Source organism: Bombyx mandarina, chromosome 06, assembly GCF_030267445.1.
Source record: "Bombyx mandarina strain Sakado chromosome 06, ASM3026744v2".
NCBI classification, from domain to species: domain Eukaryota; kingdom Metazoa; phylum Arthropoda; class Insecta; order Lepidoptera; family Bombycidae; genus Bombyx; species Bombyx mandarina.
In genome coordinates this window covers 2271048-2284977 of record NC_143213.1, presented here as the reverse complement: position 1 = coordinate 2284977, position 13930 = coordinate 2271048, and the positions used below count along the sequence as shown (strand labels likewise).

General features: G+C 36.6%; 1 protein-coding gene across 1 annotated transcript; it reads right to left on the bottom strand.

The window, feature by feature from the left end:
- Nucleotides 1–606: 606 nt before the first annotated feature.
- Nucleotides 607–13750, bottom strand: LOC114240003 (uncharacterized). Its single transcript, XM_028170456.2, has 7 exons — nucleotides 13224–13750; nucleotides 12672–12799; nucleotides 11849–11981; nucleotides 11217–11384; nucleotides 9627–9773; nucleotides 7804–8427; nucleotides 607–5311 (listed from the first exon to the last, which is right to left on the bottom strand). The coding sequence occupies exons 1-7, from the start codon at nucleotides 13537–13539 to the stop codon at nucleotides 5274–5276; spliced, it is 1554 nt and encodes a 517-aa protein (XP_028026257.2). The 5' UTR covers nucleotides 13540–13750; the 3' UTR covers nucleotides 607–5273.
- Nucleotides 13751–13930: the final 180 nt, after the last annotated feature.

Genomic DNA, 13930 nt, shown 5'->3' with positions numbered 1-13930 from the left:
CTCATCACAGCAGTCAGAGATGTCAACTACTGCGCTACTGAATAAGGCGCGGAATGGGGAGTTCCAGGTCCATGCTTGACTAAGCTCTCCTTTTTACTTTTTTGTTCCTGCATATGTAATCAAAGTGCTTAGTGCGAGTTTCTTAACGTTCTCGATAGCGTAAAAGTTAACTCAATTTTGTATGCAGTTGGAACAGCGCACCTAGCGGCAAACGTACGCAAACGATTCCATTCCATACAAATATGAGCTAATTTTTACGTTAGCGAGAACGTTAAAAAACTCACACTAAGCACACTGTTCACTGATAGATTGCTTAAATCATATTCAATAAATAACATCCTAATTTTTTTTGTTAAGAAATTAATTTAAAGTTATATATTACCTAACATTGTGAAAGATTATTCAAAAGAAAACAATTTTTTTCGTTAATTAAGCGATCTTAACTGTATACATAGATGAAGTAAGTACATCTGTTACATACGTTACTGAAAACCCATTAACATGTCAGTGTTTTTAATCGGTAGTTAAAAGTTGGTAGAAAAAGCTATGTGAGCACTTTTTCTAAAACATTATAACATAGAGAGACATAAAAATAAAACGAACAACATTCCAAAATTCATTATATTGGTACCAAAGTTTTCACGTTACAAACAATACATAAAATATTTTTTAAATTTATTTAGTATTAGTAAATTCCACAAACCGTTTATCAACAAAAAAAAAGTATTTTATACCATTAAAACAAAGTTTCGTCGTCGATTATAAATAGCTGAAATTGTGATTAATTCCATGGTCATTTGTTTAAATTGATAAAACAATCCAGGCTGTTGAAATTATATTTGGCTGATTTTCTGTGATGTCAATCCCTATTTATTTACCGTATTATTATTAAAATCATAGCCTGGTTTAAAAAAAAACAACCTTAAATTTGACAGTTGCTTTTAGAACGATACGTCATATTTATTTATTCACTTACACACAATTGTCTTTTGTTTATTTAAAAATAGAAATTATGTTTTGGCCTTTACGTCAGTTAATAGCAAAATTAATAGTCTATTAAAACACAATGATCTATGAAACTTTTTTCTTATAAATAATAACTAGAATGAACGCAGAATTCTATGGCGCATCTTTATAATATTGCATACAATGTGTATTTTGAAAAACATTGAAGTTTCTTCAGTAACATAGATCAAGGTCGTAAGCAAATTGCGCCAATTTCTCGTTATTATTCTACTTAGAGTTTACGGTTTTTTTTTTTATCATTGTAATCAAAATTACAATTCGTATTGAAATAAAATATGACGTATATCGATAGATTATATTAAAAACACAACTGTTCACTAAGAGCGTATAACGTCTTCCTTACATTAAGTTGAGATCAACATGTGTTAGAGATCATGTTCTTCAGTCAATATTTATTATTGAATTAAAAAATTATGGCTTTGAATTTCGTAACCGTTATTAAGAAAAAATAAAAGCACCATAGACAATTCCTGATCGGATGGAAAAGGAGTTCGTGTCAATTTGACATTTGTGAGCGATTGAAAGACTCGCAACTAATAAACATAACTGATATTAACATATTTTTTTGATAATCTCGAACTAGATTAAAATTTCTCACAGCTACAGATTTTAATTATTTACTGATATTAATAGAAGAGTATGATATTAATATGCACATACTCAACAAGCTGGATGCGATAGCTGTGCCTAGTACTACAATAATCACACATGACTTTGATAGCGTAGACACGTAGGCTTAGAACCCAAATTTGCCGTAGCCCTTAAGCAGCGAAGACTACTGATCAGCTGTTTACAAAAAATATCGGTTCCTGAGTTGCTTTCATTAGCATTCCAAAACACGGTTACATCCATGACGATCATTTTTGGAACCAGCACTAAATTATAAGCTTAAAAGAAAAAATTAAGGCCATAAAACCGATTTTAAGAAGAATATCAAATCGCTGCTTTCCATTATGAATACAATGTAATAATTATTTCCGCACATTCTGCAACACTTTTTTTTTTAAATCATTAATTCATTTGTTAAAAGTAATTAATGATAAGTGTTAACTTATTAAGATTAACGACTTATAATAAATGTCTATGGTGACTATTTCTCTCGGCACAATGGTTATATTGTTATCTTTAGAACGTACACTCAGGTACATTAGATGTCATTTGCCACAGCAACATGGGTCATGATCCTGACGGATTGTGGCTACTGGAAGTTTCGGAGACACAGCCTGCTTAGGATAGACAGATCCTAGCACCATCACCGTGGATGGAATAAAATTCATTCGCGATTATAATCAATTAAGTACATCCTCCAAAATTATCCGTTAACTCGAGATACGAGAGATCAAACTTGATAAATTCATATTTTTTTTAAATCTATTCTACAATGGCACTCGGGAGACCGCTCAGTTCTTTACAATCAAACTTTTGGCAAACTTCAAAACGCGTCGGCATTGTGCAAGGGAAACGATTTACAAAAAACGAAGCCTACAAATTCGGGAAAACATTTAAAAAAAAATACAATGTTTATTCATTATCTGAATGTTTTTGATTTACACGCGCTACACAATTCTTAATCGCCTAATAAATTTGACGTAGAGCTACCTGAAGCGCTACTAGTGGTAGAACATCCTCTGAGTCCGCGCGGGTAGGTACCGCCACCCTGCCTATTTTTGCCGTGAAGCAGCAATGCGTTTCGGTGTGAAAGGTGGGGCAGCCGTTGTACTGTTAAAATTGAGACCTTAGACTCATGTCTCGAGGTGGGTGGCGGCATTTACGTTGTAGATGTCTATGGGCCCCAGTAACCACTTAACACCAAGTGGGCCGTGAGCTCGTCCACTCATCTAAACAAAAAAAACAAACGTGTGGCACTCGGAAACTGCCGCGGTAAAGCTATTGCATAGCATTTTTTATCAACTTATGCAATTATAATTAGACAATGATAATTTAATATTAAAACAATAATAAAACAAGACCACGCTATATTAAACATTAATAAAAGCAAAACCTTAACTGTCCCCTTCACACTCATAAGCTAGACCGCGCGAGAAAGAGATGGGCAGACTTTTCATGATGCGCATGCAGTGTGACGTCACGCCACGCGCTTATTCACAAACACTACACAAGCGCAACGTGTGAATGTGTTGAACCCGAGCTACATGGTAGGCAGAGTGAAGGTTGTTAGGTTTTTTTCGTTACGGAATTTCATGATTCGGTCGCCGCGCTCAAGGCCCGCGATAAAAGCTATGCAATAGCTTAAAACAGTTTGGCTTTCGATGACGTTTCCCTTGCATCCCGGTTTTGTCATGAAAAGAACAATAAAATTCGCATTAACATCTATCATAAACGTGAGGAATAATTTTGATTATGAGCAAAGGTTCACAAGTAATTAGAATAGAAAATCTACGTTTCACGACAGTCTTTCCAATTTCCTTCAGTCCCATATTTTAAGTCTTCGATTCGTTTGATTGAGGCAAACACTAAGGAATTATTAATTAAAAAAACCATTTACACAATCCTAGTGTTTATATTGTCTCGACTATGCGCCGACCGTATTTACAAACACTAAAATGGAATAAATATTATTGGTGAAATTTGTAACGTCACTATTATATTCCTCAGATAAGCTCAATTTACGTCCAATTACATTTTTGAATCGTATGCTAAGGCATAAAATTGTCATCGTAATAATGGTGAAAATTTTTGTTTGGGCTAACAATGAGGCTTATTAAACATCTGTGGTGTTGCCATAATAGTGTCAATAAAAAAAAATTAGTTTCGCCTCAATTCGATTCTCAAACTACGCTCTCAAAACCTTCTTTTTCGAAAAAAGATTCCGTAATTTCACTTAACACTGTCACGCGTCACCCGTGGATACACAAATACATATTTAAAGCTATTAAAATAAAATTGATTTTTGCATAGTAATGTCTGTTTTGAGCGACCTTCTGTCGACTTCACGTTCGGATCCAAAAAAAAAAACAGTATCAACAAGATTTATAGCTATTGTGGTCGTAGTGAACCTTACGAGGAACTTGAGATCCACAAAAAAAAATCGAGACTGGGCGGGACTCAGGACCCATCTCATCCCACATTCAAAACACATGAGTCCTCATTTCCAAGTAAAAAAATCGTTAAATATACTGTTAGGTATCCTATTCTGTTCTGTTAAGTTGACAGATCATCGCTTAATACAAAAAATAAGTAGGTATGTATAGCTTTCTATATTTCATATCGTATCTACTTGTATGTACATAGATTATGCAAAGCAAATACTTATTATTATGGCTATTTTTTTTCATTAATTTCTTTTTATTTGTGTAACAGGTATTGAGCTTTAGGGTTATCAATTACAAAAAAAGTTTTCTACCACGTAATGCATGCTAGAAAACTTTCGAAAACAAACAATAGAGAAAACGTAATGGATAAAATGAATCTAACCGTTAAAAGGATCAGTGATTAGCTCGATTGTCGACCAAACAAAAAAATTAGCAAAAACAAAATCGCTAATGTCTTTAAAAAAACTACGTAAGTAATTAACTGCCAATGTGAGATAGAAAAACGCGGTCATATTACATTTAAAAAAAAAAACTGCTCGCGTTGAGATCATAAATCGATTTTGGTCTTTTGAGTCGTTTACAAAATAATTAAATGTGACTTTTTAAATTTCAAAATAATTATAAAAAAAAAAAAACATGAAACGTAACTCGATAGATGGAAATAAGAATCACTTTCGCTTAATAACTAACCGTCTCGGACGCACTTGTACACTAAATTATTGACTGATCACGATATATTATCATTTCGATATCGATATTCATAAACGATTATATTAGATTCTTTACAAATTCCCAAAATTCACACTTTCCATAACAAATAATTATAAAAATTGATAAACATGTACTTGATTTTACCGTCGTGCAGACAGTGAAACAGCTAAGGAGTCCACAGACACAATCACAACGCCGCCCATTTTCCCGCGTAAAATCAAAATCTCAAATGCATTTTCATATAATAATTTAACAGAAAAACAATTTTTAATTTCATGATTGATTTAAAGAAAAAGAAAACGCATTTTTTTCCTATTTCCTTTTTTTTACAATCAAATGCTCTCATATGAAGATATTAATCAGTCGATCTAAGTAATTCATACACGTTTTAGTCTACCTTGCCCGTGTTGCATGAAATAAGCAATTTCTACACAGGTAAGCAAACGTTGCATACCAATAATACAGGTATCTAAATAGTCTACATTACTCACAGTCACCGTGTCTTTCAGTCAGTCTAATATCTGAAAAAAGATAAAACTTAATTATATATTGTGAAAAGTGTCAAGGAACATCAGCGTCGGTGGCTGGTGGAACTCTCTGAGGGGACGTCCATTAATTATGAGAGGCGATTTTTCGAGCATATTTATCTCCTTAGTAAGTATCGTTGAGATTTGGTTCGAATGGTTTTAATCATAAAAAAACGACTTTGTTCAAAATGCGTAATTTCAATGTAAGTGCGTATTGTTTTACGTAATGTTACTGACTAGGATGTAAGAAAAGCTACCCCTGAAGAGTACCCCACCACCGTGTTGGATGAGAGGGAGGTAGAGAGAGAGAGAGAGGGAGGTAAAGAGAGAGAGAGAGAGAGAGAGAGAGAGAGAGGGGGGAGGGAGGGGAGAGAGAGGGGGAGGGAGGGGGAGAGATAGGGGAGGGCGAGGGAAGGGGAGAGAGAGACAGTACTGTATAATTAATTTTAATAAGCTACAGTCGTGGCCAACTAATTAGGGACAATCTCTAGTTAAGCCAAATTGTGAATATTTTTTTTATTTTCCAACGAGTCTTAGCAATATTCCATATCTTTTACATGTTAGTGTAATTAGTCATTTATGTGCGCGATTATACAAACAATAACAACTTCTTAAACATTAAACCTCTTTACAGTATAGCTGATACAATATCATAGTGCTATTGGTTCAAAGAATGCTGGCTGGCCATTTAATTAGGGACACTGAGGTATTGCGTTCTAATTTCAAAATTGGAATTTTAATACTTTTTTGTTTCTTTTCTTATTGTTTAGTGGTCGTTTTGGCGGCAATCCAGATTTTTTATTTTAAGTTTTGAGAATTATTTTGAAGAAAAATGGCCAAAAATAAAAGTTGCGATCCAACACTACGAAAAATTATCGTTATCGTTAAAAATAAAAGTTTATCGAGCGTGGTTGGTCATACCGAAGGATAGCACAACATTTAAATTGTTCAAAAACTATGGTATGCAATGCAGTGCAACATTTCAAGCGCTATAACACAGCTTTAAATGTGTCCAGAACAAAAAGATCGAGAAAAACGACTCCGCAAGAAGATAAAATGATAACCAGGTTAGCTAAGAAAGATCCGTTTCTAGGCTCTTTTTTAATTAAACACGAAGTGTTTGGGGCCAACGAAAGAGCCGGTGTATCTGCGAGGACCGTTCGACGACGTTTGGTAGAAGTAGGGTTGTTCGGAAGAGTGGCTCGCAAAGTACCGTTGTTGAAGAAACAACATAGAAATGCTCGTTTGGCATTTGCACGTAAATATGGACATTGGACCTACGCCCAATGGCAACATGTACTTTTCTCTGACGAGACCAAGGTTAATTTGATTTCTTCAGATGGAAGACAATATGTACGGCGTCCTGTAAAAGCGGAAATGAATCCAAGATTCACAAAAAAAACAGGTGAAACATGGCGGTGGAAACATTAAAATATGGGGTTCATTTTCTGGACGTGGAGTGGGGCCTGTGAGGAAAGTGCAGGATAACTTAAACCAACATCAATACAAGGCAATATTGGGTGAAACTATGCTTCCCTATGCTGAGGAGCATCTCCCTATTATATGGACGTTTCAGCAGGATAACGACCGGAAACATACCGCCCATTCAGTCAAGTCGTTTCTTACCAGTCAGTTTGTATCGGTGCTAGATTGGCCAGCAAATAGCCCGGACCTCAACCCAATTGAGCACCTTTGGTACGAAATCAAGAAAAAAGTTGCCACTTATCGTAATACAAATTTGGATGAACTTCATGAAGCTTTTTGTGAGGCATGGGCAAACATTCCTGTCGAAACATGTCAGAAACTGATAATGTCTATGCCACATCGGTGTCAAGCGGTAATTACTAACAAAGGTTTTGCTACTGAGTACTGATTTTATACGTAATAAAATGGAGCTGTTAAAGATATTATAACACTGAAGATTATAAGTTTTGTGTAACTGTATTTTTCATTATAGTTTACTGTCCTTAATTAAATGTCCACTACAGAATTGTACCTTAATATTTAATACATGTTTAATCTTTGATATTAAATACTTTTTCTATTTATTAAATCTTTTATTTACAGCCATTTATAGCATAATAATCGGATCACATTATGCAAATAATACGTGCTGAGAAATCAATAGGGTTTTATATTTAAATGTACATAACAGGTTATAGCCCTTCACTATCTTAAATGTCCCTAATTAGTTGACCACGACTGAATATCGATAAAGGTGTTTACAATCACTCGTCTGCAATCATATATGTCACCGAAAACACTCGCCTATGACTCTGTACAGATCAGCCAATGCATAGACCAAAATAATGAAATATATTATTTGGGCGCACTACTCAATTACGGCAGGCAGCAGGTTGGTTTTGCTCCTGGCATTGCTGACGTCCATGGGTGACGGTAACCGATCACCATCAGGTAGGCCGTATGGTCGTGTGCCCCAAAGAAAAAAAAAGGAAGGAAAAAATTGTTTATGAATTTCAACTCACCAACCAGTTTCATTTTTCTTCTCTTCCACAAATTGTCCGAGTTACTGTCGGCGCTCGCGTCGTCGGTATCCCGTTTATCTCCGTCGTCATAGAGAATCATCTCGTACAGTTTCTTCTTGTCCTTCGGGGGGGCTCCCACGTCGAAGGTATCCAGACTCTTCTTTTTAAGCTCCACCATCTTCTTCTCGTCGATGGGCGGCAACGTTATGTTGTTCTGGCTGGCCATAGAGTTGGCCCTCCTGATCTTGTGCACGTACTCGCAGACCGGCGGGCTCGTGTCGCGGTCCACTTTTGCCGTCCACTTGCCGACGATGACGCTTTGCCGCGCGTTGTTCGCGACGAGAATGTACGACTTGTCCACCTCCGTGTCGCCGTGCATGTGCTTCTGGATGACCTCCTCGGGTAGGGGGGGTAAGGGGTTCATGTTCTCCAGTTTCGTTTTCTCGTCGCCGTTGGTTGGAGGGGCGGGAGGGGTGGGGGTTATGATCTGCCGCAGGGCTGTCTCGTCGCACTCGACCGCGCTCGACGTGACGTAGTCGGGATGCGTGTTGCGGATGTGGCGCTCCAGATTGTCCTTCCTCCGGAATCGACGGTCGCACACTTTGCACCGGAACGGCTTCGAATCTGCAAACGTGACGTCATACTTCGTGAATGATAAACTCATTATTTTTTTAAGGCATTTTGTGACCTGGTGACTAAGACCTTTAAGTCATGTCTTATTTTAATTTATATTCTTATTTTTTATGAAAAATTATAATAAGGAGATAAATGAATTGAAATGAGATAAGATGATATGGAATGAAATATAATCTCAATAAAATGGTGGTCATTTACTGAGATTTTTTCAGTGGACTTTTTGGAGGATCCCGAGAAGTTACGTCCAGCGGCTTTATTTCATTTTCCCTCTTCACAGATGTTAAACAGTTAATAAACCACCGTTATTACACATTTAAACCTGAAGAAACACTAAATAAACAAAATAAAACAAATCACACAAGTTCACTCCTCGCGCTCCCGCCAAAAAGTCAATGATAAATTCAAATAACCGGAGTGTTGACCGACTGATAAAATGTTTCGTTTTTAATTGCATTAGGACGGTAATGTGCATGTTTATATTCAACACTGACATTATTTGTTACACAGCTCTGAAATTGTTGTAAAATAATTTTTAAAATAAAGACAGTCGGTAGTTGGTTTAATGTTTGTTTAGATTACACAGATCGAGCACACTTACTGAAATATATAGATTAATTATTGTGATAAATGTCCTTGATAAATCTACATATTATTATATAAACCCGTAAAAGAAAAAAAAAATTCATAGTAGTACCATAGAGCTGTACTCAGGGCATAAATATAAAATATAACATTTAAAGAGACGATAAAGTTTGTATTAAACTTATTTTTAAGTCGCTATAACCTCAATCTTAATCAACAATTTTCATATTGATTCTAATGTTCAATACAAAAACAAAATAGAACATATTTCAATTTTTTTTTTATCTCCAAATATAAAGAGGATGGACACATTAGAGTTTCGCCACTCGATGTACGACTCTAACTCTACCCTAAAGGTCAACGAAGACAAGTCGCCTGTTCATGTTTAGGTAACTGTACTATGTGCTTAGCGCGAGTTTTTTAACGTTCTCGATAGCGTACAAGTTAACTCAAATTTGTATGATGTTCGAAAGTTTTCCTACGTTTGCCGCTAGGGGCGCTGTTCTTTTACCCTATCGCGAACGTTAAAAAACTCGCACTAAGCACACTGATATGATTAAGTTTGCAGCCACTATTGCACCGCCATAGTGGGGAAGTAATCGTACCCGAGTGCACGGCGACGTGTCTCCTCATGTCCTTCCCCGACTGGAAGGCCTGGGGACAGCGCGGACACTGGTGCAGACGACGCTGGGGATGGCTGCAGTTACACCGGGGACCGTGACCGCACGGACCACTTTGATATTTTTTATCAACTGTAAAAACAAAATTCCTAACGTTAAACCATATTTATTCAACACATAATAGGACCTTTTTGTTGGTAAGGTTTGTTATGGACCTATTTTAATTTGAAAATCTATTTCTATTTTAGGTGTACCAGTACGTCAAGCACGAAAATCTATCGAATTCGTAATGTAAATGTATGGAGTCGTCAATACGAAAACGGATCATTACATCAGTTTTATTTATTTATTGCCCTTGTAGGCAGACGAGCGCACGGCCCACCTGATGGTGAGTGGTTACCGTCGCCCATGGACTTCAGCAATGCCAAAGGCAGAGCCAAGCCGCTGCCTACCGCTTAATACTCTCCACAAGCCTCGTTTGAAGAAGGACATGTCATAGCGCTCGGGAAACACCGTGGAGGGGAGCTCATTCCATAGCCGGATGGTACGTGCAAAAAAGACCTCTGGAAACGCAGTGGCTCCAGGTAGTATGGATGAACTCTACTCTGGCGGCGAGCGGTGCGATGGTAAAAACGAGATGACAGTATCATCTCGAACAATCCTCAGAGCACTGGTAGCACTCGATAGCCAGCCTTCGAGATTTACGTTACCGTATGTCAACCGTATGTATCAAGAGAAGTCGAGTAAGATTGCCAACCAGGTGAACGGACATTGTCAAGGAGGCCACAAACACCAGCATCCCGAGCGCCATTAAGCAGGCCGAATGCAGGCAACATTGGAGGAAGCTGGTGCAAAAACTGGACCAAGGTGGTCACGACCCTCAGTAATGAGGAAACGACAAAGAAGAAGAAGAATGTCAAAACAATCTTCGTGCTCTCGATTTCTAGTATAAGTTTCTAGTTTCTAGAACGTGACGACTCGATTGCGAAACGAAAATAAGGAAATTCGTTCGTGCTGCTAAAATTAGTTCTTTTTACGGACGGTAGGGGCGCTATTTAAATCCACCAATAAAAAAAAATCTCGATAGCCATACAAATTCTTTTTCCATAGTCATTCGTGCTCGCCTTTCTGGTTTTTTTTTCCTACCTAATCTGAGAGCCTTGAGAGGCTATTTCAGTGTAACCTTAACTAGTAGGTGAGCTCACGGGGCTCAAACCTGACAACGTTGCTAACACGAACCCTAGCAAGAGCCGTGCTTCGCTGAATCTACCTCCGGATCGGAATCGCGACCCACTGAGAAGCTCAGTGGGCTGTGCCTGAGGGTTCATTTACTCGTCGAGCCCTTCGTCGCAAGCGACGGGTTCGACGAGAACGATGACCAGTGCTTAAGGCACTTAAAAGCACCGTTAGTGAATCGGGGGGATCCGAAATGACGTGTTTGGGGCGACGTCGACTGCTTTCCATTCTGTCCGCAGGATCCGGAATGTAGTTACCGGCGGCCACGATGAGAGGGTTCTCATGTCGTGCCGCTTTATCGAAGTGGCGCCTTTCTGGATGCGTCTTCGTTTACGTTACCATTATGTTTGTCGACATGTTTTCTGTAGTTGGAGCCGTCACGAAATCTCCTCCCGCACGTGCTGCACTCATAGGGCCTCTCCTCGGTGTGTGTGAGGCCGTGCTTCCGGAGCGAGGTTAAGTTATTGAACGCTTTGTTGCACTGATTGCAAACATGTTTCTTCTCTTCTAGAAATTGAAATAATTTATTAAACAACAACTACTAACGAAACTATTAAGACTCACTGAAATAGCGCTACTAACGGTAAATGGAAATGATATGATTATAGCATTTTTAAACGGAGCAGTTTTAAAAATGTGCAGTATTGAAAAACTCTATTATTTATTTCAATTACCATTTACGTAAGAAGAATTTCTTTCCTTGTTAACTTAGTATTCTGCTCTAGCAGCTTATGGAACTGTTTTTAATATCTTTCCCCTTGCCACTACGGTGCCACCATAATTAGTTCCCTCTCAGCTGACACTTTTTAATACACTGAGCTGATCCTCCTTGCTTTTTTCCATAGTTATGTGTCAAGGCCGTGACATTGTCCTTATAAACTCTATGGATTCTGGAACCTCTTTTCACACGAGGGCAATAAAGATAATGCGGTATAGACTAACAAGAAAACGCAATCAGCTCAAAAACTCACTAGTGTGTTTTAGTTTATGTCTTTGCAGTTTCGACATCTGGAAGAAGCTGTCGCCGCAGACTTCACACGCGTACGTCCGCTCGTTACGGTGTACCCTCATATGATATTTGAAATGGGAGTGTGTCGCAAAACTCTGAAATATACATTATTAAATTCAAATTAAATTTTACATATTTTTTTTCTATTGCATCACTGATACTGGCTTTCAATGTAAAATCAGATTACCTAGAGTATTGAAAGGTATTATTCCCATTATATTTTTAACAACAGAAAAATACTATTTCAATTTAATTGTAATCTACAATCTACTCCACTAGTGGCTAGTCCTCTAGAGTGCAAATTTTCATATTTATCAGGGTAGCCTCATCCATAACTACAAGACACCTTTGTATCCCAAAGAAGTTCTGCAACATAGTCATAGAGACTAATTGGTCTAACTCAGTTTCTGCAATATCCTTTTATTTTACTCTTTTTATTGTTCTGATAAAATAAAATTATGTAAAACTTTACTTAATTTTATTTTCTCATTCCCACGTTTATTACGATAATTAACGAAAATTTAATATTTCGTTTTTTTCTATTGTTTATTAGCCATGAGTACAAGTAGTTCTATTCCAATGAGGTAGTTTTATTAGAGGGTTGCATTATCATTCTATTTTTAATCATAGTTAAGCACAATATATGTGGTCTTTAGTATAAAATAGTCTCAATACCATCAATATCATTTTACAGCTTAAAAAAAATTCCAATAAAAATTTCAATTTGAAGAAATTATGTGACGCAATTAAATTGTGGAAACATATATTTTTATCTTTCAGTGTACCTTCTTGCATTCATCACAGTGAAATGGTTTCTTTTGTCCGTTACAATATGCATGGTACGCCACTTGACTACGTGCATGAAACTTTTTATCACACAAAGTGCATATGTAGCATCTGACCCCTTTAGCATCTGAAACATAAAATTTATAAAAAAAAATATTCACTTTATTTTAAATTAAAACTTCTTTAAAATTAATCATATATTTAATTTCATCATCTGAATATTTAAAAATGTTTCTAACATAAAAAGGACCACCATTAAAACTTCACAAATAAGAGGAATTAGAAGTGAAATTTTAAAAAAACTCGTCTATGTAACACATACTCAATTTCATCTCAATTAACATCTAGTTAATAGCATTGTAAAGATCCTCCTGATGGCTTTAAAAAAGTAATTATACTGTAGAATTGTTGTAATGATATACTCTTTATTATTTTACAAATTTAAGTTAATAGATGACAGTAAAAAGTGAAAGTAATAGTGCATTTCATGTAATAGCATGTTAATAATTCTCTAAATACCACTTATAATCCACGAATTTGTAATATTTTACCTATCTCTACTTTAATATGTGATGTCTCCGGTTTCCTTTTCTTGCTTAAATCCTCACAAACTAATTCATCTCTGTTAACGTCGTCGTCTTCAATATTCAGTAGGTTTGTTTGGGCTTCGTTCCCGTCAGTTTCGTTGTTTTGTGCAATCTGTTCAGGTTCAGGGTTGCCTATTGATAAACAGGCTACACAACCTGATGTCTCGTGTAGCAGACAGTCCATACACTTAACGTGACCGCAGCTCTCGGTAACCAGTCGGTTTGTAGTAAGATTTACGGGTTTTTCATTTCTACAGTTTACACAAACATTTGCACTCATACTGACAAAACAAAGTTTGAGGTTATGTTATTACAAAAACATTACAAAAAAACGCTTAAACTTCTTTAGCTGATGGACCATGAAATGGTTTTTATTTTCACGAATTTAAAATCATTTTATTAATAAGTATTTTGATAAGAAAAATTAAATGTTTTTCGCAAAGCATCTCTGCAAAAAAGCGTTTTATGTAAATTAGATGAAAGTGACACAACTATAAATGTCAGAAGTCAAAATAGTTTAAACTTTCCTTTAGTTTGGCCAAAGAGTATATAATCACTACGTTATAAGTTTGGCTTTGGACTTTGGCCAAGCAAGTGCATTTTAAAAACCTAAATTCGATTTAGGTAACAATGACGTACATTTTTGGCGGGAACGCGAGGAGTGAAGTTGT